Source organism: Danio rerio, chromosome 8, assembly GCF_049306965.1.
Source record: "Danio rerio strain Tuebingen ecotype United States chromosome 8, GRCz12tu, whole genome shotgun sequence".
In the NCBI taxonomy this organism is placed as follows: Eukaryota; Metazoa; Chordata; class Actinopteri; order Cypriniformes; family Danionidae; genus Danio; species Danio rerio.
This window is the reverse complement of record NC_133183.1, coordinates 9,172,501-9,199,565: the sequence shown is the minus strand read 5'-3', so window position 1 is coordinate 9,199,565 and position 27,065 is coordinate 9,172,501. Positions and strand designations below refer to the sequence as shown.

At 37.6% G+C, this 27,065-nt stretch overlaps 2 protein-coding genes across 3 annotated transcripts in view; one reads left to right on the top strand and one right to left on the bottom strand.

Annotated features, from left to right (window-relative positions):
* Positions 1 to 574: 574 nt before the first annotated feature.
* Positions 575 to 19,759, bottom strand: LOC564674 (uncharacterized). The gene is made up of 9 exons (XM_688003.10): positions 19,331 to 19,759; positions 17,192 to 17,365; positions 16,942 to 17,099; positions 12,852 to 13,050; positions 8,333 to 8,429; positions 5,161 to 5,332; positions 4,925 to 5,074; positions 4,490 to 4,611; positions 575 to 1,550 (listed from the first exon to the last, which is right to left on the bottom strand). The coding sequence occupies exons 1-9, from the start codon at positions 19,558 to 19,560 to the stop codon at positions 1,485 to 1,487; spliced, it is 1,368 nt and encodes a 455-aa protein (XP_693095.5). The 5' UTR covers positions 19,561 to 19,759; the 3' UTR covers positions 575 to 1,484.
* A 6,968-nt stretch (positions 19,760 to 26,727) lies between these two features.
* Positions 26,728 to 27,065, top strand: part of mecp2 (methyl CpG binding protein 2) — a 21,011-nt gene continuing 20,673 nt past the window's right edge. For both annotated transcript variants that reach the window (NM_001328555.1, NM_212736.2), the window contains exon 1: positions 26,728 to 26,773. In NM_001328555.1, coding sequence (NP_001315484.1) covers positions 26,742 to 26,773 — 32 coding nt within the window. In that variant the 5' untranslated portion in view covers positions 26,728 to 26,741. The remainder of the gene's footprint in view (positions 26,774 to 27,065) is intronic.

The window sequence follows — 27,065 nt, the reverse complement described above, 5'->3', positions numbered from 1 at the left end:
TGTGGGTCCAAACGCCCCAGTATCTTGATGGGGATTATATACTGCTCAGTGAGCGCCGTCTTTTGGATGAGATAAACGGAGGTCCTGACTCTCTGTGGTCGTTAAAAGTCTCAGGATGTCCTTCGAAAAAGAGTAGGGGTTAAATCCGGCCATCCTAGCCGAATTTGCCCACTGGACTCTTTTCATCATGCCCTCCTAACCATCCCCATATAATACTTGGCTTCATCACTCTGTCTCCTCTCCACCAATCAGCTGGTGTGTGGTGTGCGGTCTGCCGCAACATGGCTGCTGTCGCATCATCCAGGTAGATGCTGGATACTGATGGTGGATGAGGAAATTCCCCCCAATAAAGGAATATTATTATTATTATATTTTAGATTATATTATATGTGTAATGGTATTTGTTGCAATTTCTTTTAAAACTTTATTATTTTTTATTAATATTATATATTAGGCACCCAGGGTCTGAAAGTAATGCAATTTCAATTGTCTTTATGTCCTGTACATGTGGTTGAATTGACAGTAAAGCTGACTTAGATTTTTAAGACTGTTAATCAAGCCAGATAAATTAATCTTTTTTTTTTTTTAAAGACTAGAACGTTTATTTAAACAGTTGTTACACTAGAATTTATTGGATACATAAAAACACAACATCTGGCAAAAACAATGATTAAATATTAAAACCTGCGCTGTAAAAAACATCTGTTAATGAACAGTTTCCGTATTTTGTGATTCACACGTATTTTCAGTTTATTTACGATTGTGAATTGCATTATGGGATGTTGATCTGTGCTCTGTCGACTTTTGATGTAAAAAAAATTTAAACTCTACAGTTTAACAAAGTGACTTTTATTGACATTTTAGTAGTTTGAAATCAGTTATAAGACATAATAAGAAGAGAAATAAGTCTGTAAAATAACTGTAAATGTACTGGCAGCTTTATGCTATTTTTGTAGCATAATATACAACACCAACCCAGACAATAGATCACTTTAAACCAGGGGTCACCAAACTTGTTCCTGGAGGGCCAGTGTCCTGGAGATTTTAGCTCCAACCCTAATCAAACACACCTGAGCTAATCAAGGTCTTACTGGTATACTTGAAACATCCAGGCAGGTGCGTTGAGGCAAGTTGGAGCTAAATCCTGCAGGGACACCGGCCCTCCAGGACCGAGATTGGTGACCCCTGCTTTAAACTATTAAAAATGTCATTAAAAGTCCCTTTTTCCAACATTTCAAGATTAAAAGGTGTTAGAAGAAAGATCAAGCTCCCATAATGTAATTCAAAAGCAGAAATAAATAGAGAATAAAAAACATGAAATCACAAAATACGGAAAACTGCAAATTTACAGACATATTTATTGTACATACACAGAAAATAAATTAAAAGAGTTTGATCAATTTAAAAGTTCATCATCCATCTAGGCTGCTAATCTCCTGATTATATCTTGGGATGGAAATCAAACCTTTTCCAGATATTCTGCATCAGCTCTTCACTTTGCTCACTTCAGGACCACACAAAGATTTGCGACTCCTCAGGCTATACCTTGGCTGTTGAAGAAACAATGAAAAACATTAGCATTCAGACACATTTGCAATCAAAATACAGCTGGACAACACATGTGCAACAGATCTGCATAACTGCTTCACATGAAATGGAACTGTATTATTGAGAAAACAATGGCTGAAGCGTCTTCATAAATCTAAGTGTCGTGGATCTTCAAAGAAGGAGTAAGAATTTTTATTTATATTACTATTCATTTGCAGGCAGCATGGTGGCACAGTGGGTACCACAATTGCCTCACAGCAAGAAGGTCACTGCTTAGAGTCCTGGCTGGGTCAGTTGGCATTTCTGTGTGGAGTTTGCATGTTCTCCCTGTGTTGGCGTAGGTTTTCTCCGGGTGCTCTGGTTTCCACCACAGTCCAAAAACATTTGGATTAGGTGAATAAACTAAATTGTCTGTAGTGTATGAGTGTGTATGGATGTTTCCCAGTGATGGGTTGCAGCTGGAACGGCATGCGCTGTGTAAAACATATACTGGATAAGTTGGCAGTTCATTCCGCTGTGGTAACCCCAGATTAATAAAAAGACTAAGCCGAAAAGAAAATGAATGTTTCATGTGCAACATTTAATTTTTTTGTAATAATATTTCTGGAATGGAACTTACTAAAACAAACTTGCATCAACAGAAATTATCTAAATTACCTTAGGCCAAAGAGGGCCAGCTGGGGCTTCAGGGTGGAGTGAAAGGAGAGGCGGACTTTGACAGAGTCTGGTAAAGATGGCATGCCGTCATTACACTAGTTTTCTGATCGCACACGAGTACATGCACCAAACAAATAAATAAATAAGGGGAAAAAAAAGCATCTAGCCTTATAGGCTGCGGGTCTATTTACTTATGATCGCCCTTATGTTTCCCTTTTAAATGTGAGGCTGTTGCATGAAATGGGCCTAATAAATCTTTAATTTATAAGTGACATTCTGAACTGCATCCTCCTTGATGTTTCAATGACGCATAATAATCTTTACACCATATTAAAGACACAGCAGACAGTAAAGGTTGTCAAGAGTTTTTGTCAAGTTTAAAAGGTGTGTTTGTGCGCGTTTAGATGCCTGTATGTGAATGTGAGCACTGGCAAAAAGAGCCCTCGCTTCACAGCTCTGTTGATGCCACAAGCGTTTTGTTTTCTGTTTTTATTTATTTTGGAGATAACACACAATATAAATACAACAGAAAGACATAAAACTTTACAAATGACGTGTCTACTATAGTAGACTCAAAACAATAGTGTCATGTTTCGATAAACTAGCCTAAGCTATATTGAAATAATTTAAAGAATTAAAAATATTGGATGTAATAAAAACACATTAAATAAATAAACCAATATAAAACAAACAAAAGCTAGAACAATGTAGGTATTTACAATACATAAATCAAACTGTTTTACAGCCATATTAAACTTTCATTTTACAAAGGCCTCTCTGAAAAAAAGATTTTAGATATTTTCTAAAAACAATAAACACTGGAGGAGGATTGAAATATTATTTATAAAGTATTTGGATACAATCATATAAATCAAACAAGCGGCAACCTCCCGCTCTGCCTCAGGAAGCCAATACGGAAGTAACTAAAACTGCAATTCATCCGAAATTCCACTAGTCCTGGCCGCTCCTGGCTCCAAAACAGAGCAAATTTCAATTGAGCCCACTGTTAGCATGGCCAACTTTACAGCAGAAAAAAAGGTGTTTACAGCCTGGTACAAAAAAAGATTTTGGTTCATACAGCTAATATTACCCTTCATGACAACTGTGAGGGGGGTGAATTTTTTTAGAACTCATTCGTTTCCTTTATATTAAGTTATATTAAGTTTGCATAATTAAGGGCGTGGCCACATGAGTGACAGCTAGGTCTCACTGGTCGCCGTCACGTCACCTCTGCTGAATCCTGCAGATTAGCCACTGAACTCGGCATATTTATCGTATTTCTGTGTTGTTTTATGTGGCTTTACACAGTCAACTGCCTTTTGGACTTGTTTCCTACAATTATCAGATGGCTTGGCATGCTGAGTGCACTTAATTGTGCTCACAAACCATTCACGTGGCCTCCGTTTCCCATGTGAGTAAAGTTATATACTTATATACCATCTCTATACATGTATTTGTTTTATTTAAGATCATTTATCGTTTATATTTATATTTAGAGCTGTAATGCACTCCAGAATCTGTCAGATTGATTAGCTGTAGGCTCTAGAACAGTCATCTGAAGCGTTATCATACAGTGTTATGCTGGATTTCATCAATATTTCATTAACATTAACTAACACAGACTATATCTGAAGTGTTTGGAAGTAATTTGCGTTTTCCTCCTGTTGAAAAACGTCATAAGAACAATGTTTAGTGGCTCTGTGTATTACAGCAGTGTTTTTAAAAGACTAAACACTTTATTGATATAGTGTACAACCAAGCACAAGTGGTCAGAATACAAACGAGTCACAGGTGATAAAGTATTAAGCATTTCTCCCAAAGTAAAGTGTGTCTGAATCAGGTCCAAGCAAACTGTCTGCAGGTGTCTGAAGCTCCGCTCACTCTCCGCCTCTTTGCCCTTGTTTGGTATCCCGCCGTGGGTGTGATGACGTGAAAACAAAATGGCGACGGTTGGCCGCGCCTACTTGTGGCTTTTTTTGCGCTCTTTAGAAACCTATGGGTGACGTCACGGATACTACGTCCATATATTTTACAGTCTATGAAATCAAATAGTGCAAACAGAGCATTTATTGGGTGAGTGAAACTAGGCTACCTTTTTCTCTGTCCCGCAGTCCCGCGCAGCGCCGCTTTACAAACGCATCAGGAAAAATTGCAAATACAAAATGTGTTCTTTTTCCTCAAACAAGTGTTTATGTTTTTATATGAAGTGGTAAATACATGAAGAGCTTTATAAGTGAAAAGAATCATTAATTAAATTATGAATTCCTAAGTTCTGCTTCAGTACCTCAGTGTCCTCCACCAGTACACTGTACACCGTGGCGGAGGACGTCCTCAATCGAGACCCTGATGTGTGCCGCTGACGTCTCTTTAGTGTTTCAGAGCTGCTCTGTGTTTCCTGATGTCTGTCTGATGACAACACAAAAGATCAGCATCCATTTAAATTCAGTTCAACAAATAAAGCAACAGTAAACAACATTAACATTCCTTTTTTATGTAGATAAGACAGACAGACAGACAGACAGAGAGACAGAGACAGAGAGACAAAGAGACAGAGAGAGAGAGAGAGAGAGAGAGAGAGAGAGAGAGAGAGAGAGAGAGAGAGAGAGAGAGAGAGAGAGAGAGAGACAGACAGACAGATCGCATCAAGATTTAATCTAGACAAACATTGTATAAACTACCACAGTGGTAATCTAAACAGGGCTTTAGAAACAATACTTACTATCTTGGGACTTTGGGAATATCGACAGGGCTTCATTCACAACACTTGAGGGATGCAGAATAACCAAACGGTCCTCTTGCTCTTCCCACCTGCTCTCCCACTGTTTTCGTCTGGACCTCTTCCATTCATCCACAGACGCCGAGAGACATTCTAGTAGGAATTACAGTGAAAGATCGAGAAGAAATCCCGAAAGGTAGCCATTAAACATGGAGGTAGCTGCTCTTTTGGAGATATACCTGCTTTTTGCAAGGCCTGCTGCAGATCAGAGCGAGTCTCTTTGAGCTCCTTCAGTATTTCCAGACTCTCCCGGCTGATGTTGCGAAAGCGAAGAGCGAAGAACAGCAGAACGAGGAGGCCAATAAGAAGCATGGCTTTTCTTAGGAGCCCAACGAAAAAGGCAATTTTCTCCTGTTCAAAAAAATAAAGATTGACAGAATGAAGATTCATTTTAATTCAATTCTGCTTAAATGTGAAGTGCGTTCATTTTCCTTCGGTTTATTCCCTCATTTATCAGAGGTCGCAAAAGCAGAGTGAACCACCAATTATTCCGGCAAAAGTTTTACGCAGCGGATGCTCTTCCAGCTGAAACCCAGTACTGGGAAACACACATTCACATTCACACATACACACTCATACACTATAGCCAATTTAGTCTATTCTTTAGACTGTGAGAGAAACCCAGAGAAAAAGCCCACACTAACACAGGGAGAACATGCAAACTCTACAGAGAAATGCCAACTGGCTCAGCCAGGACTTGAACTAGTGACCATCTTGCTGTGTGGCGACAGTGCTAACCACTGGGCCACCGTGCCGCCCATGTGAAGTGTTCACATTCGAAATACCATCAACCATTCCTTCAGTATTATTCTGGGTTCTTACACCTCAAGTCACATTTAAGCACTTTTCAGATGCTTTTTCAAATCTTCCCACCTCTAAAGTGTGGCAATGTGCATATTTACATACATATCAGCCACGCACTAAAGACAGTGGTCGTGCTTTTTCGTAGTTCGCCTAAGCTATGGAATGGCCTACCCATCAGCATTAGGAATGCTGCTTCTCTGGACTGTTTAAGAAACTTCTCAAGACTCACCTTTATACCGTTGCTTTTAACTTTGATTATTTTTGCTATCATCCAATTGTATTGAATCGTTTACATTTTATTGTGGTCTTATTTTTACTGTTTTTTTATTGTTCTGCTTTGTTTGTAAAGCATATTATAAATAAAATGCATCATTATTATTATTATTATTATTATTATTATTACATATACATGCCATTTGTTATAGTATTTTATATATTATAGTATTCGTTTAAAATTTGGAAAGAAGGAGTTAAGTACATCATGATTTTGCCAAGTACAATGCGATCCTGGATTAACATTTTTATTGATCCTGGAACATCATTTTTGTTTGAATATGTAATCCATGCACATTCCCTTCCCCTAAACCAGGGGTCTCAAACTCAATTTACCTGGGGGCCGCAGGAGGCAAAGTCTGGGTGAGGCTGGGCAGCATAAGGGATTTCACAAAAAAAAAAGTCCTTAAATGTCATTATTAACAGTTTTAATTATTTCTTCTGAACATGAAGTGTCCTGAACATTAATAGAACATTGAGTGAAGATTATGAACACTTCTTCTGAACATGGCATCTTTTGCCTACTTCTTGCTGCCAGAAGACAGCGCTTCTTCTCACAAATCTGATTGCAGATCAGAAAAATTGGTGCAGATCTGCAGAGTGGATGCACGCGTACTGAAGAGCGGTGTTATCGCGCGCGTACTGATCAGCTGTGTTGTCGCGCGCATACTCAAGAGCGGTGTTGTCGCGCTCCTACTAAGGGCGGGACCGAAGGTGTGCCGCGTCGCGGGGGCACTTTTGATCATTTTGGAAGGGCACTTTCTATCCAAGACTAAAAAGGGCATGTGCACTGACAGGTTGAGCCCTATGTGTGCACATGCCTGCCCTCACCTAAAAAAAAGGCGTATATATGTATAAATAAAACACCCCCACCCCACTCCAGTCACATCAGTCTGTATCTACCTATAATATATATATATAAGATGCAGGCTGTAGCTAGGTGGCAGGCTGCAGATAGGTAGCTAAGTGGCAGGCAGGGGCGGGAACAGCTTACCTTGGTTCTGGCCGGCGCGAGTTCCCTCCTAACACTTCCCGCCCGTCACAGCGTCTAACAAAGGGGCGGGGTGCGTGGTGACGTCACCGGCATCCCCGCCCCTTTCTTTACACGGTGGGCGGGGAATGCCAGTGACCGCTGTGTATGGATAGAATCAGCGGAGCGGGGAGCGCTCTCTCTCCCCGCTCCGCTGATTCTGTCAGTGTACAGCGGTCGGCGCGGGCCACAAAATATTGCACTGAGGGCCGCAAATGGCCCGCGGGCCACGAGTTTGAGACCCCTGCCCTAAACCCAACCATGACTGAAAATTATTTTCTAAAATCAGAGAGGAAAAACAGTTGGACAACAATAAAGTAGGAGTGCATAAAATTAACCGCAAGCCTTAACTTGTAAACGTATCCCTTAATTCTGATTGGCTGATTAGAATGTAATCCAGGAACATGTCCTACTTGGATACTTATATAGGCTGCGTTCGAAACCCCCTACTACTCAGTATTTGGATTTAGACGAACTTCTCGGCTGTTAGAAAAGTACGTTCTATACAGTATAAATGGGAGCAATATGAAAGGGATTCGGACGTACTACATCTGCCATTTTGCCATAGTCAAGTGACCTACCCGCGTCAGTTGCGTCGCTTCACTCCCATTCATGAACTCTCTCATGGGGCATCATGGGATAGCGCAGCATGCATGGGACTTCACTTTACATGCGCACTTCAGAATCTCGCCGGAAGTAGTAGGCCATTTTGGTAATTCTTGCATACTGATTTTCGAATTTATGAATTCAGATATACTACTCGGCTCACATACTGATTCTCATTAGCGTACTGTATAGTATGGAAGTATGCCGTTTCGGACGCAGCCATGGTATAGTATTCTAAGGAAACTTTAGATGAAACGCTGAACATTGAAGAAGAAACATTTAAGCTGAGGTTAAATGACAGTAATTCAATCTTAAATTTATATTTAACTTAATTTCATGCATTCTTTATTCTTGAAACGGTCATCTCCTACTGCTTTAATCAAAGGTTGCGAATTAAAAAAAAGCATATATATAGACTATAGAATTTTAATGCAAAAGCAAAAGAATTAAAATAATATTTTAAAAGTTCTGATTTAGTAAGAAAAATTAATATGAAAACACAATTACATTAGGAAATTTAAGCACTTTATCCAAAATCTAAGCACTTTTCAATCATTGAAAACCCCAAATTAAAATTCAAGCATTTTCAAGGATTTCCAGCATTTCCGTACAGACCCTGATTACTGCAGCAGTCTTACCATCTGTTGAAAACCATGCTCCTCATTTTCCATTACAGTCTTACAGATCAGCCTTTCAAGGTAGATATTCAAAGCCACGAGCCCAAAAAGGAAGAATCTAAAATGAAACAAGATGCAATGTCAGCATGCGAGTTATTTAATAAAAGGGGTCAAAATAATGTACAATGTACTATTAATTACTTATTTATTTTATTTGCTTATTTGGTAGGGATGGTGTACACTAATTAGCATTGCTGCAAATACACCAGAATTTTTCATTCGTTGTCCCTAGACAGATGATAAAATTGTTACCCTAAAACACAACACCAAAAAATATACAATGAACTAAGCATAACTAAGAAGCACTAAAATAGACATAGTTAAGTAGATCTTAACAAAAAAAGGTATACGAACAAAATAAACTAAAAACACCAACATAAAGTAAAGGAGATCAGAGTAGTTTTGCCGGAGTGGGACAATCTGTCCCTCTTGTTTCTCTCTGTGTGGTGTTCCTTAAGTTTATAAACTGACTGAGAGGTGGACATGACAGACCATCAATAATTTTATACATCAGACAAATGTTTGAATACTTGATGACATTTTCACAGCTTGACAGTTTACGTTTTTGTAAAATGGAAAAATAGCGAAGCGGTGGCACAGTGGGCAGCATGTTCAACTCACAGCAAGAAGATCGCTTTGCATGTTCTTCCGGTGGGTTTCCTCCAGGTGCTCCGCTTTGTATAAGTCCTGGTTGTGAACATGCAAGCTGAGAAAATAGCCGGGCCGCTCATGTGTTCTGAAACCAGCATGCCGCGAGTTTTGCAAGTCGACAAAACAAAGTGTAAATAATATGATGGTTAATTTTATTATTTATACCGCATGGCTCCTGGTAGATTTTTTTGGTATGAAGCAGAAAGGAGGGATGAAGTCAGTTTAAGTTGAAGTTTAGACTTAATAAACCTCATTCTCGGCCTAGGGTCGAGTCTAAGACAACACACAACTGATAATTCTATAAATCATCTTTTTTTGTATTCTCTTGAATTGTCTATTAAATTTTATTCGAATAAAAGATTTTTTTCATCATCTTAGCATCACTCAGGTTGTGTCTTTATATTGTTTTCCAGTTACATTTAGGATTAATTTCGGTTATTTAAATTAGAATAATAATTGTATAATAACAATAGTACTGCTATTTGTTTATAATTTTTGTGGTTTAGAATTTTTTTCTAATATATATATATATATATATATATATATATATATATATATATATATATATATATATACACACACACACACGTTTGTTTTTGTGAAAAGTGGGGACATTACATAGGTTTCCATTCATTTTATACTGTCCAAACCATATATTATATTGCCCTCACCCCACCCCTAAACCCAACCATCACAGGAGTCTGTGTGCAGCTTTACTCTCTGATTAAACTCATTCTGTGGGATTTATAAGCATTTTGAGAAATGAGGACGTCACCAATGTCCTCATATTTCACCTCCTTTTTGTAATACCTCTGTCATACCCATGTCATTATACAGATTTGTGTCCTGATATGTCACAAAAACACGTACACACACACACCAACGCCCCTGGTTGTAGATACTAATATGCCTAGACACTACATAATCAACAATGAATTAATCAGAGATTTGTCAGACTGGCCCTAGTAGCAGCCATAAAATGTATAACTTTGAGATGGAGGATTCTAAACCACCTTCTACTGTACTTCCATAAAAATTCCATTAAATAGGTCTATATTTTGGCAAACACAATGAAATACAAAAATGTAAAGAGAGTTTTAAGTTTTACACTTCCACATAGTCAACTAGGCCTGTCATGATAGCTATTTTTGTTGTACAATATATTGAATCAAAATATATTTCAATAAACATTATTATTGTCCTTTTATGACCATTTTATGCCACTCATTATACACCACATATCAAAAATTTTGTTGTCTATTTATATTTTAAGAACAACAAATAACTTGACTTCTACTTGATCATTTGGTATCAGAAGTGGCTTATATAAAAGGCAAAGGCTTTTAGATTACGCTTTTTTATCAAAATAAATTATGATAACCCCTTGGTTTTAAATTATTTAATTAGGACAGTAAAGTCTGACTTTGCTTAGACAAAAGTCTTGTCACTAAAAGAAATAATGTCCAGTAAAGAATATAAAGTCATGCTGCAGTGGAAAAATAATGAATATCGTGTCTGACTCCCATGAGCTTGGAGGACTGCATCCCAACATCTCTGCAATGTCTCAAATCACTTATTAATAAAGTCATCTGGAATGGCAAAGAAAGCATTCTTGCAAGACTCCCAGAGTTCATCAAGATTCTTTGGATCTTCAATGCCTCCACCTTCATCTTACCCCAGACATGCTCCATAATGTTCATGTCTGGTGACTGGACTGGCCAATCCTAGAGCACCTTGACCTTCTTTGCTTTCAGGAACTTTGATGTGGAGCAGTGGCGTAGCGGACGGGCCCGCAGGGCACGCACCGCGGGGGGGCCCCGCGTGATTAGGGGGCCCCACGTCGTCGCGATTTTCAATAATTGAAAATTCAGGAACCGCAATAATCAAACTCTTGGGAACAACTGTGGTCGGAACCAAAGTTCACAGGTCTGTGTGCTCTGAACACCTCTCAAGCGGTGGACTACTTCATTCTGATTGCTTGCCGCCGAACCGCGTCATAGCCAATGAAGACGCGCCGCTGTTTCTCGCCTCTGGTTCTCGTTAAAAAATGAATGACTTCTGGCTACTTTGACGCTCTGCGGCTTTCGGTTTGTGATCGCTCCTTAGTTTGTGAAGAATTCCCCGCGTTGTCGATCCACCCCGCCTATTTTCCCCGCTCCTCAATTTGTGACATAGATATATACACTAGATATCGCATAGGGACCCTGAGCATGCGTCTATAGCGCCGCCACATTGGTACAGTGCTTCCCGGACAAATGTCATTCAACCGCACTAGTCAGGACAGTGTTATTACGTGAAGATGCGGGACTTTAGCGCTGTCTACGAGTGTAGTAACGAGCAAACAAAGAAAACAAAGCACAAAGGCAGAACACTTCATAGGTCAGATTAAGTTTTTATCTGTTTTTGTATGTTCTGAACTTTTGTGCTAATCAGGTCACGTTATTGATGATATAGTCACTTACTGCATTCACCATACGACAAAGCAGCTCCAACTCACACTAAACACTCGGCTTATGCTAGTTTTGTTGAATAAAATCAGCAAACAATGCAAAATAAATATGACAACGAGATGCTGCGCTGCCAGAAACTTGTATTAATGTCGGCTAGTGAAAGAGTCGTTCATAACGGAGATTCATTCACAAACTAATCGCTCCCTCCGTCAGTATGAGAAGTGAAAGCAGGAGAGGAGCTGTGTTTCAGGACATGATTAGATCAAATTTAACAGCGAGGGTGAATAGTACATTTCTGTACACGCAAACACAAGCTTTATGTCAGGAATGCCCGTGCGATCAGTGATCCATCAATGTAGAAAAGTGATGTAAAATTATAATTTTCTTTAAAAAAAATTGCATACTAACATCCAGGAAAACTCCCGATCATAGATATATGTGTGTATATTTCTGTATAAGCACCCCCCCCGCACCTTCGACTGGGGGCCCCGTCGGTGATCCCTGCAGGGGGGCCTCAGCATTTTGCGCTACGCCACTGATGTGGAGGCTGAATCCTGCTATCCTGCTGAAGATTTTGCCCTCTCCTGTGGTTTGCAATGTAATGGGCAGCACAATTGTCTTGATTCTTCAGGCAGTCGATGTTGCCATCTACTCTGCAGATTTCTCATAGACCCCATACTGAATGTAACCCAAACCATTATTTTTCGTTCACCAAACTTGACTGATTTCTATGAGAATTGTGGGTTCCAGCAGGTCTTTTGCTGTATTTGTGATGATTGGGATGCAGTTCAACAGATGATTCATCTGAAAAATCTACCTTCTGCCACTTTTCCAAATGTTCAACTAGAAGTCAGGTTATTATTTGGTGCTCTTACAACTGAGATTGACGACAAGACTTTTGTTAGGTATTGTATAATGCCAGAATGACAATATAATATCATCACACCGGAAGTACAGTCTTCCAACGAACAAAACATATTTTATTCTTAAGAATATTTCATTTAATTAGAGTCATTTTAGGAGTTTAATAATCAGGCATTTGAATCGGAATGTGAAAACGCATATCGTAAATAAATAATAATAAACGTTAACAAAAAAGTGCAAGACAAAAAAGGCTGCGATATCTGCAACCAGAACTATTTTCTAGTCATCAGGCACCCACATGAAAACATACTATAGTCATTTATAGTAAATACTATAGTGTTTATGAACCCTACTGACTGCTCCAGTAGAGATAAAGATGTTGCACAATCAACTAATATATTGCTAGAATTGGTTTTTAATGTTTAGGCAATATATATTGCATCACCAAAATTGATTGAGCTCATGTCCATGTGTTGTGCGATAAGTCGATATATTGCTTATTCGTTCATACTCGCCTGGCTCCAGCAGTACGGCGCACAGAGGTCAGCAGGAATGAAGCACTGAAGCCCAGAGCGTTGTAAAACAGGGAACTGAAAGTGTGCGTCTCAGACATGATGAAACTCTGCAGGAAGGCCACACGATTGAAGATTTCCGCAAATGCCACCTGCTGCTCCTGTGCGGAATGCTTCATCTCCGCAAATACATCTCGCAGTCCTGAAACATTCAAGCACATGTGGAAAGGAGGAGGTAAAAAAAACAACAAATCAAGGCGTCGAGGTCAAGAACATACTTCAGTCTGATTTGCATTGATTGCTTCGTGTGTACTGAAAGCTAAAAATAAGACAATTTTGTAAAACTCAAATCATCCACAAAACAGCTTGAATTGAGTCTCCATGTAAAGTGGTAAGCAGAGAACTATTAGCAGAATAAATGTGACTCATTGTAGAAACTGTCATAGTAGAATTGAATAAATAATAAATAAAAAAACTCAAACAATGATAGGAAGATTTTGATATCTAAATTGCATGATATATTGAGAACATAATGATTAATTGGCCAATAAATTGGATAATACATTTTTCTATCTATCCGTCCATCCATCCATCTATCTATCCATGTATAAGTGCATTCAACTTTAGAGCCCTTTAGACCATGAGACGGAGAGTTTCTCTGTTTCGCTGGTAATGTCTTTAAACAAATTAGGCCTATTTAATTATGTACAGTAATTAAGCCATAAAATGAAAAAAGTAAAATAAATATCACCAAAGAAAATGTAAATGAAAATGTATTTATTTATGCTTGCACTTTCATTTTAGTTGTCTTTTATTTCTTTAGTTTTAACGATTCTTAAAAATGTTTCATGATTTATGAAAGAATTAAAATGCTTTGTTTCGTTATTTCATCTTCATTTACAAGTAACAGGGTATTTACAGCTACTGTATATTTCTGTCTGTTCGCATCTAGTCTCTTTGTGCCCGCTGGCGGAATTGTTGCAAACAGCCGTTACACCTAAAAACAATTTACTAATCCCTTTGTCCATCAGCAAAATAAATCATTAAACAAACACAAATAATGCAAAAACGACGTTAAATACAATCTTAAATCCCCAAAACGTTTTTAATTTCTGCACATTTTAATGTTGCAATTCATTTTGAAATTATTGAATGTTAATTTATTGTTCAACACATTTAATTGTATATTTAAAGAATTATAATATATACGTTTATATATATTTACAAATTATTTATTTAGTTATAATTACCAACCATTACATAAAAATAAATAAATATAAATCAAATAAAACAAATAAAAAAATATACATAAAAAATATAAAACAAATAAATAATAATTAACAAATATATATATATATAAAAATACATACAAAAAAAATAAATTAATATATATAATAAATGCATACAATTAAAAATAAACTAATAAAAATAAACAAAAGTATATAAAAATACAAATAAATAAATAATTAAAAACAAATAAATAAATAAAATTAAAATAAAATAAATGAATAAAGTTAGGCTTCAATGGGCATGAATTTCAACATTTCTACAGCATTTTTAAACTCACTTTACACATTTTCCAGATGATCACAATGGTGTTATGCTGTTATGATGTTGTTTTGTTTTTAAGTCTTCTTTATAAAAATACCTCTTTCACACCTAAAAGCAGAATCTCTACTGTGACACAGAGTATATCCAAATTAAGCTTCTTAAATAAGAACATATGTAGCGTGGGATTTAAGGATTCAATCAATTATAAAGAATAGATTGGATGATTGTAGTTTGCCATTGGTGGACATCCTGTGAATGACAGCTTGATCCCGCCTCCATTGCACCAGTAAACATCAAAGAAGTGATGTCATGCAAGAGAGAGGACTAGAGTTGTTTCAATTACACATTACAATCACAACAGTCATCACATGAATGAATCAGATTCTAAAAATAAAAACAGGAATCGTCTATTTTGATTTCATGATAACTTCCACTGTTGGTGATTCTAAACCACACATCACACTAGAATTAGCATATGTGGTCAATTATTTGTAATTTAGTTTTATACTTTCAGTAAATAAGATGTCCATTGATATATGGTTTGTTTGGATAGGACAAAGTTTGGCTGCAATTTGAAAAAATATGGAATTTTAAGGGTTTAAAAATCTAAATATTGAGGAAAAATTGCCTTTAAATTGTCAAAAAAAATCCTCATACATCTGTCCAATGACTCAAATCACTTATTAATAAAATCCTCTGGAATGGCAAAGAAAGTACAGGACTCCCAGAGTTCATCAAGATTCTTTGGATTCGTCTTCAATGCCCTCTCCTCTTTCTTAACCCAGACATGCTCAATAATGTCTGTACCTGGTGACTGGGCTGGCCACTCCTCCAAATTAAGCTTCTAAACAAGAACATATGTAGGGCAGGATTTAATGATTCTATAAAGAATTGATTAGATGATTTTAATTTGCCATTGGTGTACATCCTGTGAACGAAAGCTTGATTACTCCTCCATTGCACCAGTAAACATCGGAGAAGGGATGTCATTAGAGGGAGGACCAGAGTTGTTGATATTACACATTGCAATCACAACACTCATTTCGTGAATGAATCAGATTCTAGAAATAAAATTAGGAAACGTCTAACTTGATTTCATGATGACTTTCATTGTTGGTGATTCTAAACCACACATCACACTATAATTAGCATATGCGGTCAATTATTTGTAATTGAGATTTATTCTTTCAATAATTAAGTTATTAATTGATGTATAATTTGTTCAGGTAGGACAAAATTAAGCTGCAATTAAAATTTTGAAATATTAGGGGTTTAAAAAAAAAATCACCTTTAAAATGTCCAAATTAAATACTTAGCAATGAATATTACTAATAAAAAAAATCAGTTTTGACATAGTTATGGTAGAAAATGTACAAAATGTCTTCATGGGACGTGATCTTATTATTCTAATGATGTTTGGCATAAAATACAAATGTACAATTTTGATTTATACAATGTCTTTATGGCTTTTCCTGCAAATATACATGTGCAACTTAAAGTCTGAGTGAATCAGAAATTGCTGCAGACTTTTATTCCAGTATGAAGACATATTTCCAACTGAAATGTAATATTAAGTAGGGGGCGGGGTTCATTCTTGCACTCCTCTCATCTTTCACTCGCATTAAACTAACGGCGCATTTCACACTGGCAATGCAGATAGTACTTTCAGTTCAAGGTGCTGAATGAAAGTTTCTGACTCTTCTAAAGCATAAAAATACCATAATATGTTTGCAGATATTTAAGAAACATGCTAATTGAACATTCTTGCTTGTGAACATGTCTTTGTTTTGGTTCCTTTAAAAAAACTGAGTTATATCCAAATACACATGCTGTGCCCCATATGCTCTAAAACCTGACAGGTGGACAAATCTAAGCTTGTTTTTAATAAAACAAATATAAATATGGATATAATAAACAATACTGCTAATGATGATAACATACAAAAGCAAATTGTCACGAATAAACTGAAAAAGCCCCCGAGATGAAGGCATGAAAGTATGGTTTATATATTTATGTAGGCTAGAAAATAATATTTTTTGTAATATTTTAATCCTTTATATTTATATCATACATGTATCCTTATTATATCCTATATATATCCTTAATATTTGCATTTTTTTTTCATATGTGAAAATATTTGCGTATTGCTCTACATCTTCTGTGTATTAAGCAATTTGTAAGCAAGGTGCCCAACTAACGCGCTCTGCGCTGTACAATAGATCGGCTTTGTTCTGGTCTATTGAAAAATCTGTTATAGTTTCTCAAAATAGCAACGCTATTTAAACAGCGTGGCGCAAAACATCAAAATGACTAATGCGGCAAGCTGAAACAAGCAAACAACAATTGCGTTGCGCCTTGGCCACACTGCGCCAGGTGTACGATAGAGCCCTATGTGTGAAATCACGTGATCCAGAGGTGTATAAAAGAGTAGCATGCTGTGATAAATATTGTCTGAACCGGTGTGCTTGAAACGTCACAGGCTTTAGGAGCTCTGGTGTTGCCGCCTTTCTGAATAATCATCTCATTTAGAAAGCAATCAAACCTTGAGTCGAGTCCTGCAGGGTGCTCTTGAGCTCCTCTCCATTGCGAAGGATGCTCTCCTGGGATTTCAGCGCAGCACTTTGGGCCACAACCAGATCCTCTGCCATCCGCTGGGTGGACGCCAACTGCTCCGCTACACCCGCTGAACTCTCAGTCAACCTAAAACCCAGATAAACATCGGCTCACATTAATATTTTATGCACATAACTACCCTTCACATTCAAAATCAGCATCTAGGGAGCTTTTTCAACCTGTGAATGGTGCTCTGGGCTCGTTGCTGCCAGCGCTCGCTCTGCAAATAATGGCATATGCTGTGGGCATGGGTGAAAAACTCGGTGTAGGTGTTGAAGGCCACAGGGTCCATGTCTTGGGTGCAGGTTTTGACATCACTGTCTTCTGTGCATTCTGGGAAACTACGACCGGACCTGGAAACAATGATTAGAGAGAGTGTTGGAATTTATAATCAATTCCATGCGTGTTCAATACAAACTCAGGAGGTGAAGATCAATATCAATAATATTAGTAATTTATTAAGTACAAATGAATAATTTGATTAGGGCCCTGGGTCGCACAAATGTGTCCTATTGGTTATACAATGCTATCCAAGAGAACACACCAGGCGCTCGGAGTGTTTTCATAGGACTACAGATATACACAGAAGAAGGAGAAGGCGGGTTGTCTCTGTCAGCTTGTCTGCACCATCTCTAGTTCCTCTTTTCTGCACAGAAGAACTGGACCAGTTAAATGCACATGCTTAGAGACCTCCATAGGCTCTAATATGTTTTCATAAATGGTTACACAGGAAATCAGAAGCGAGAGACATGTTATTTTTAGTTTCGACAGCACATTTCTGGTCCGAGATAGCTCTTTCTGCAAAATGCCGCATTAGTATGCAAAACACATCACTTCAAAGGCCAGATTGGGTTAGCATATAATTTGACAGAGCATACAAAATATAGTATAGAATATAAAAATATATATGGTAAAGAATGACTGTAAGGTAAATGATTTAACATCTCTTTAGGCAAAGCATACACAACATACTACTAGAGAATCAAGGATAACTCTAATGAGAAATGAAAAAAATTATTATATTTTCTACAAGAGAAAGTTAAAACATTTGGTTTGTATGATTTGTTTGTTCTGATATAGTCATAAAGAGCAGGGAAATCTCTGATTAATACATTTGATATGAAAATAGTTATATTAAAAATAAAACGGTTAATTTGCGATGATTGGATGGAGGGACATAATGGACAAATAGACAGGTGAACAGATAGAAGAAATGAATTAATAGATGAACAAAGAAGATAGCTAGACAGACATGGCAAGATAGATGTATGGATAGAAAGATATACAGACAGAGATGGATGGATGGATGGATGGATGAATGAACATAGTTAGATGAAGAATGACATGGACACACGAATAAAAAATAAATAGATGGATAAACGAATAGACACATAGCTAGACAGATGTATAGATACAAAGATAGACAGACAGACAGACAGACAGACAGACAGACAGACAGATAGATAGATAGATAGATAGATAGATAGATAGATAGATAGATAGATAGATAGATAGGATTAAAAATAAATGAATAGATAAATGAATAAACAGATAGCTAGAAGGATGGATGGATGGATGGATGGATGGACAGACAGACAAATAGACATAGTTGACAGATAGACAGTTGGATAGATGGAAAAAAGATAAACGATGGATAGACGAATAAAAATAGACAGACAGACAGACAGACAGACAGACAGACAGACAGACAGATAGATAGATAGATAGATAGATAGATAGATAGATAGATAGATAGAGTCAAACAAAAAATAGACATAGTTGACAGATAGACAGTTGGATAGAAAAAAAACAATGGATAGACAAACAAATAGCTACACCGGATGGACGGATAAAAAGAGACAGAAAGATAGATGGATGGATGGATGGATGGATGGATGGATGGACAGACAAAAAACTAATGGACGGATAAACGAATAGAGATGGAACGATAATTGACAGACAGAGAAAGATGGATGGACAAAGTTAGTTGACAAATTGACAGATTCACAGACGGATAAAAGATAAATGGATGGATAAACGAATAGACAGATTGCTAGTCAGATAGACAGCGAGACAGACAGATGCATAAAAAGATAGACAGTTATTGCACAGCTGAATGATATAGAATGACAGTTATCAAATGATCAATATACAATATAGAAATGCTAAATTGTTTTAGACTTGTACATTTAATTTTAAATAATTATAATTCTATAAAAATGATATATAATTTATTTAGTAATAATTATCAACCATAATGCTATATGTGGCAGAAAATAGTTTTGATTTCAGAATCTGGAGTAAAATATTGAATTGACCTTTGCAGGTGGCAGTGTGTGAAGGACAAGGCGATCTTGCTCTGCACATCATCACTGAACTCCTTACAGCTTGTTTGTATTTTCTCCAGAGCTCGAGACCAACAGGCGCCATACCGCGGCTGCTGCGACAGTTCCCGGACCCGCTGCAGCTCCAGGCGGCCCTTGTCCTCCAGATTTTTATCGCTACTCACAGAACAAACAACAATGGCTAAAAGCGCCGTGGTCCACATTGCGCACCACGAGGAGCTGATGAACACACAACGGACGTGATTTAAGAACTTGGAGATCTTCAGTCGATATTATGACTGTCGATATATTTGATAATTACAAAAACTTAAAGCCTTCAAAAGGCATGCACCGTCCACGCCTACGTTAATTGCGTTCGTTTCTTTAACCACCACAGACAGCAATTGATCCGCCTTCAGGCTCAAACAAGGCCTGTGTTTGCGGTATTTCATACAGACCCGCACACACCTTTCAGGACCAGACACACGATCCAGGGCGGGGCGAACCATATATGGTTAATGATGGATCGATTTTTGAATATTCCTGGGTTTTTTTCTCTTGTATGTACTTATTTGATGCTTTACTTCACTGTAAAACTCATAAACACTCTTTGTAACAAATTTGCATGATGTTGTTATTGTTACCCTGAGTCCCTGACATTAATAAAAATAAATAAAAACATATTTTTTGAATATTCCAAAAATAACCAAAACCACACATTTTTATTTTTTTATATTAATGACCAAATATCACATACATAAATGTAAATTTACAGGAAAAAAGTAACATGTTTTAAAGAATTTAAAAATGAAACTAAGTATTTTATTGAATCCATATTGCCCTCAAACAAAAACAGAGAAACAAAGCGACTTATCAAAATATGTACATTCTTTAAAGCCTTTTGGCAAAATTATCTGTATCTCCCCTTAGCATGTGTAATAGTTTGCATGTTATATTTTTATTCAATGTGTTGTCATTGTTCAATAATAAATAAATAAATAAAATGAACTATTCAAATAAAAAATCTGTGGTTTTAAATAAATTAAAATAATCCAGATTAAAGTTGCCCAAATGAAGTTCTCAACAATGCCCATTACTAATCAAGAAATTAGTTTTAGTATATTTGTTTACAAAATGTCTTCATGAAACATGATCTTTTATTGATATCAGAATTATTTTTGACATTAAAAAATCAATATTTTTGATCCATAATGTATTTTCAAAAATATGTTTTTTTGTTTTTGTTTTGTGGTCCAAGATCACATATTGTTGTGCCACTTTTGACCCACCCCTGTGTTACTTTAGTCTCTACTGATCAGAAGTAACAATGTGCAGTTTATGTTCAAAGTTAAAATTAATTTGAAGTTGTTCTACATTTTGTGCAGAGTACCACCTTGTATTGATTTATCACACTTGTGAGTTAATAAAAAGTTATTTATGAACAACAGTAATTTCACCCTTGCTCTCTCCATTGTATATAAGTAAAATAAATAATCTTATTTCAGTTTGAATAACAAGTTATATACTTACCCTAGGCAGCATATGGCTCATTGGTCAACACTGTCTCCTCACAGCAAGAAGGTTGCTGGTTCAATTCCCGGCTGGACCAGTTGGCGTTTCTGTGTGCAGGCCATTTTAAATAAAGCCATCTTTGGGACTACAGCAAGCCAAAATCAGAGCCATTATCTACAAATGGCAATTAATAATTAATAAAAACCATTGCTATTCATTTATTTTAAAAATCTAAATATTATTTAAAATAAACAATTACAGTGGTGTGAAAAAGTGTTTGCCCCCTTACTGATTTCTTATAATAATCAAAGAAAACACAAGGAAACGCATCATCCTGGCAGTCCCTGGCCAACCAAAATTACCTCAAGAGCGCAGGCAGGGGCGGACTGGCCATCTGGCAATTCTGGCAAATGCCAGAAGGGCCGGACCATTTTTTAAATGTGGGCCGGTCAGCTATTTTTAAAATTCATTTATTTTTTTCATATGTATTGTTTTTTTAAATGTAGGCAACTTAGTAAAAATAGAATAATAGTAAATGTTAAGCATTGGCCCAATCGGCAACAACCGGCTGGTTTCGAGATGGGCTGACCCAATCTGAGGTTACGCAGACGTAAGACAGTGCAGTGGCGCAGTAGGTAGTGCTGTCGCCTCACAGCAAGAAGGTCACTGGTTCGAGCCTCATCTGGGTCAGTTGGTGTTTCTGTGTGGAGTTTGCATGTTCGTGTGGGTTTCCTTCACAAGTCCAAACACATGCTATATTTGAATTGGGTAGGCCAGTTAGGAATTGGGTAACCCAGTAATGGGTTGCAGCTTTGAGGGTATCCACTGTATAAAACATATGCTGGATAAGTTGGCGATTCCCAGATTAATAAAGGGACTATCCCAAAAAGAAAATAAATGACATGATTGCATATACAAATGGGTTGTTTTTGTTCCAGTCACATACATCAAATGTTTAAATATCTCTTAAATAGGTGCTGCTTATATAATTTTATCATCTGTACACCAATATAAGTAGTGAATGTGCGTGTCCTTGGTGTGGCTACAGTGCCAGGGCTGATTTTTAGTCCCAGTCTGCCCCTGAGCGCAGGAACAACTCATCCATAAGTTCACAAAAGACCCCACAACAACATCCAAAGAACTGTAGGCCTCACTTGCCTCAGTTAAGAGGAGTGTTCATGACTCCACCATAAAAAAAAGAGACCAGGCAAAAATGGTTTGCATGGCAAGTTCCAAGATGAAAAACAACATGAAGGCTCGTCTCAGATTTGCCAGCAAACTCTTGATCTTGATGATTCCCAAGACTCTTGGGAAAATACTCTGTGGTCTAATGAAACAAAAGTTTGACGTTTTGGTAGGTGTGTGCCCCATTACATTAGACAATAGTAATGCTGAATTTCAGAAAAAGAACATGATAGCAACAGCAAAATGTGAGGGTGGTAGTGTGATGGTCTGGGGATGTTTTGCTGCTTTAGGAACTGGAAGTTTTGTGGTGATAAATGGAACAATGTATTTAGCTGTGAACCAAAATGTACTAAAGGAGAATGTCTGGCTATCTGTTAGTGACCTCAAGCTGAAGCGAACTTAGGTTCTGTGACAGGACAATGATCCAAAGCACACCAGCAAGTCTACTTCTGAATGGCTAAAGAAAAGCAAAATGAAAACTTTGGAGTGGCCTAGTCAAAGTTCTGACTTGAATCTAATTTAGATGCTGTGGCATGACTTTAAAAGGCGGATCATGCTCGCAAACCTTCCAAAGTGGCTTAATTTCAATAATTCTTTAAAGATGAATAGGCCAAAATTCCTCCACAGCACTATAAAAGACTCAGTGCAACTTATCGAAAATGACTGACTGCAGTTGTTCATACTAATGGTGGCCCAAACAGTTATTATGTTTAGGGGGCAAACAGTTTTTCACACAGGGCTATGTAGTTTTGTGTTTTGTTTTTTCTTAATTAAAAAAAAAACTTCATTTTAAAACTGCATGATGTGTTAACTTTGACTTATATGTAAATTGATTTGATGATCTGAAACATTAAAGTATTACAAACATACAAATAAATAAGAAATCACTAAGGAGGCAAACACTTTTCCACACCACTGTATAAAATATTGTATTTGTTTACAATTTTTCACCTAATAGTCACATCAAAAAACAGAAGACAGAAATTACTTGTGAAAATTGGTTGACAGTTTTGTTGTTCATTGGTACTAAGAAGGAAGTATACTATATTTACAGTCACTTAACAGTATCTCACACAATCATGTATTAGCATGTGCTGATTATATCAAATGACAATAAGACTGCTGTTTTTAAATATGGCAATTGTTTAGTATGCTGCTTTTAACGGGATTTTGAAATCTTGCGTATCCGTTATTGATTTACTTGTAAAGGTTTTAACATTTATACCCTTTTCTGCCTTCTGCCAAGTCTGTCTATGGGCCCATAAGAAAGGATATAGAATGTCCCCTAATAGTACTTTCATTTCCTCTTTTTCATTTCTTTACCTCATTATCACATTCATGTGTCAAAAGAGGAAGCTGTAAAAAATAAATTGTAAACTTCAGCATTGCAAAAATCACCCAACAGCACTTGTTGATTGCTCACAGCTGGAAAACGTCAGTATCAGGCTAAATGTGCAACCGTTTCACATGAAAAAAACGCTTATACTTTCTTGCTGATGAGGGTGATTTATGATGCAGCAACTGTCCAAGTCCACTTTTAAATGTATTTTTAAAGTAAAATAAATGTTTTAGATATATTAATTTGTTGTAAATATTTTGAGTAGCGCAGTGGGTAGCACGTTCACCACACAGCAAGAAGATTGCTGGTTCAAGCTTCGGCTGGGTCAGTTGCCGTTCGAGACTCGGCTGGGTCAGTTGGTGTTTCTGTCTGAGTTTGCATATTCTCCGGTTTACTCCGGGTGCCCCACAGTCCAAACACATGCGCTATAGGTGAATTGGGTAAGCTAAATTGTCTGTAGAGTATGACTGTGTATGGGTTTTTCCCAGTGATGGTTTGCAGTTGGAAGGGCATCTGCTGCGTAAAACATATGCTGGATAAGTTGGCAGTTCATTCTGCTGCGGCAGCCCCAGATTAATAAAGGGACAAAGCCGAAAAGAAAATGAAAGAAAGACTTTTAAGTAGCCTATTTAAATTTTGAGAGTGAAACGGTGGCTCAGTGGTTAACACTGTCACCTCACAGCAAGAAGATCACTAGTTCGAGTCTCAGCTGGGCCAGTTGGCATTTCTGTGTGGAGTTTGCATGTTCTCCGGTTTACTCCGGGTGCCCCACAGTCCAAACACATGCGCTATAGGTGAATTGGGTAAGCTAAATTGTCTGTAGAGTATGACTGTGTATGGGTGTTTCCCAGTGATGGTTTGCAGTTGGAAGGGCATCTGCTGCGTAAAACATATGCTGGATAAGTTGGCAGTTCATTCTGCTGCGGCAGCCCCAGATTAATAAAGGGACAAAGCCGAAAAGAAAATGAAAGAAAGACTTTTAAGTAGCCTATTTAAATTTTGAGAGTGAAACGGTGGCTCAGTGGTTAACACTGTCACCTCACAGCAAGAAGATCACTAGTTCGAGTCTCAGCTGGGCCAGTTGGCATTTCTTTGTGGAGTTTGCATGTTCTCCGGTTTACTCCGGGTGCCCCACAGTCCAAACACATGCGCTATAGGTGAATTGGGTAAGCTAAATTGTCTGAAGAGTATGACTGTGTATGGATGTTTCCCAGTGATGGTTTGCAGTTGGAAGGGCATCTGCTGTGTAAAACATATGCTGGAAGAGTTGGCAGTTCATTCCGCTGCGGCGACCCCAGAATAATAAAGGGACTAAGCCGAAAAGAAAATGAATGATAAAAGTCTTTTAATTAGTTGCCTAATTAAATTTTGAGAGTGAAACGGTGGCTCAGTGGTTAACACTGTCGCCTCACAGCAAGATCACTAGTTCGAGTCTCAGCTGGGCCAGTTGGCATTTCTGTGTGGAGTTTGCATGTTGGTGTGAGTTTCAGATGATATGGTCTCCCCCACAGTCCAAAGACATGCACTATAGGTTAATTGAATAAGCTAAATTGGCCGCATAGTGTATGTGTGTGCATGTAAGTGGGTGTTTCCCAATACTGGCTTGCAGATGTAAAAGGCATCTACTGCGTAAAACATACGCTGGATAAGTTGGTGGTTCATTCCACTGTGACAACCCCAAATTAATAAAGGGACTAAGCCAAAAAGAAAATGAATAAATGGTATGATTTATAATTAGGTATTTATTGCTGGCCTAAGTGGCCTATTACCTTGCTTATTAGTTAAATTCGCCCCTGCGCACACACAAACTTATATATATATATATAAATTCACTTCATATTTCAGTTTTTTATTATTCAAATGGCTCAAATTCTGATTGAGTTAAGTTAAATGTACTGGCTAGTTTGCTATGTACCTAACAAATTACAGTAGGCTACACTCTCATCTCATCTCATTTTTGTGCGCTTTTCTGGGGCTGGGGCTGGGTCGCGGGGGCAGCAGTCTTAGGAGAGAACCACAGACTTCCCTCTTCCCAGATACTTCCTCCTGCTCCTCCGGGGGGATCTTGAAGCTTTCCCAGGCCAGCCAAGAGACATAGTCCCTCCAAGGTGTCCTGGGTCTTCCCCAAGCTCTCCTCCCGGTGGGACATGCCTTCAACCCTTCCCTTGGTAGGCGTCCAGGAGACATCCAAAAAAGATGCCCGAGCCACCTTAGCTGACTTTTCTCGATGTGGAGGAGCAGCGACTCTACTCTGAGCTCCTCCCGGGTGACAGAGCTCTTCACCCTGTCTTTAAAGGCCACGCTGCGAAGTAAACTTATTTCGGCTGCTTGTATCGGAGATCTTGTCCTTTTGGTCATGATCCAAAGCTCATGACCATAGGTGAAAGTAGATTGACCGGCAAATCAAGAGATTTGCCTTTTTTTCTAATGATATGTGATGTAATAAATTTCTATTTAAAAAAATATTTGTCATATTATATCTTTATTTTAAATATATAGGAAATATTTTTGGTACATCAATAATAGTGGTTATGATGACTATCCAACTAAGGTATTAATTCAATAAATTAAAAAAAAAATACTGCTTAAAATGTCACCTGAATTCAGTATTTAAAGCTCATAATTAAATAGAGAATTAGGTGAATAACTGAAAAAAGGTCCACTATTTTAAGAAAAAACACCCCTTTCAACAGGCTGGCTACAGGCCTGTCACAGTATTTCCCAGAACATTATTTCTTCTGGGGAAAGTCTATGTTCTTTTATTTTGGTGCAAATAAAAAAAAAATTAATAATATTTAGGTCTTTAAATTGCCATTTAAGCTGAAAATATCTTGCAAAATAACTAGTAAAATATTATAAAATGTCATCATTACAAAGATTAAACAAAGAAATTACTTATTAAATTACTTATTAAAACGATTATCTTTATAAATGTGTTGAAAAAACACTTCTCTGTGTTAAACAGCACTTCTGAAAATATTTTTAAAAGAATTAAAAATTCACAGGAGGACTAATAATTCTAACCTTGACTGTAGATCTAAAAAAATAAACACATGAAAACACTTGAGATTAATTTATCTTAAAGAAGCAGCATATTATTTATACATATAAAAAACACAACAACACACACTCACATAAACTATTATTCTGGTGTGCAATGCAGCTTTCCTCGCCCTGGTTCCTCTCTCTAGTTATCCGCTTCTCGGCTCTCGCGAGAACACACGCGTTACTCCCTTACTACCCTTCAACCCCACCTCTCGCGAGATCTCCGAGGATAGTGTTGTGTGTTAGAGGGAGTGGGAGAGGAGGGTGAGGGGTACCCACAAAGATGTTGCGTGATTTTTGGGAAATTTATTTATTTAAATAAAAATGGCCGCCGCAGAGAGCGGAGAGGAGAGACTGTAAGTGTGAATCGCATCCATTCCCATTGTCACGGATTCCAATGTCAGGCGTCGCGAGCGGCGATGGCGTAGGCTTTTTTTTTGATCGTCGCTGTGATATTTTGTCAGACTGAAGGGGGGGAAATGTTAGCCGCTAGCCCGCGAAGGCGTTGAGAATACGTCACTCGTGTTTCTCCCGCTCTTTTTCCACGATAAGCGGACACTTAGTGCGGGGTGTGTGTGTGTTTTTGCTGTCGTTTTCTGACGCGACTCCAAAAACTCCTCTGAAATCCGGAGCTGAGGGGCTGCCCGC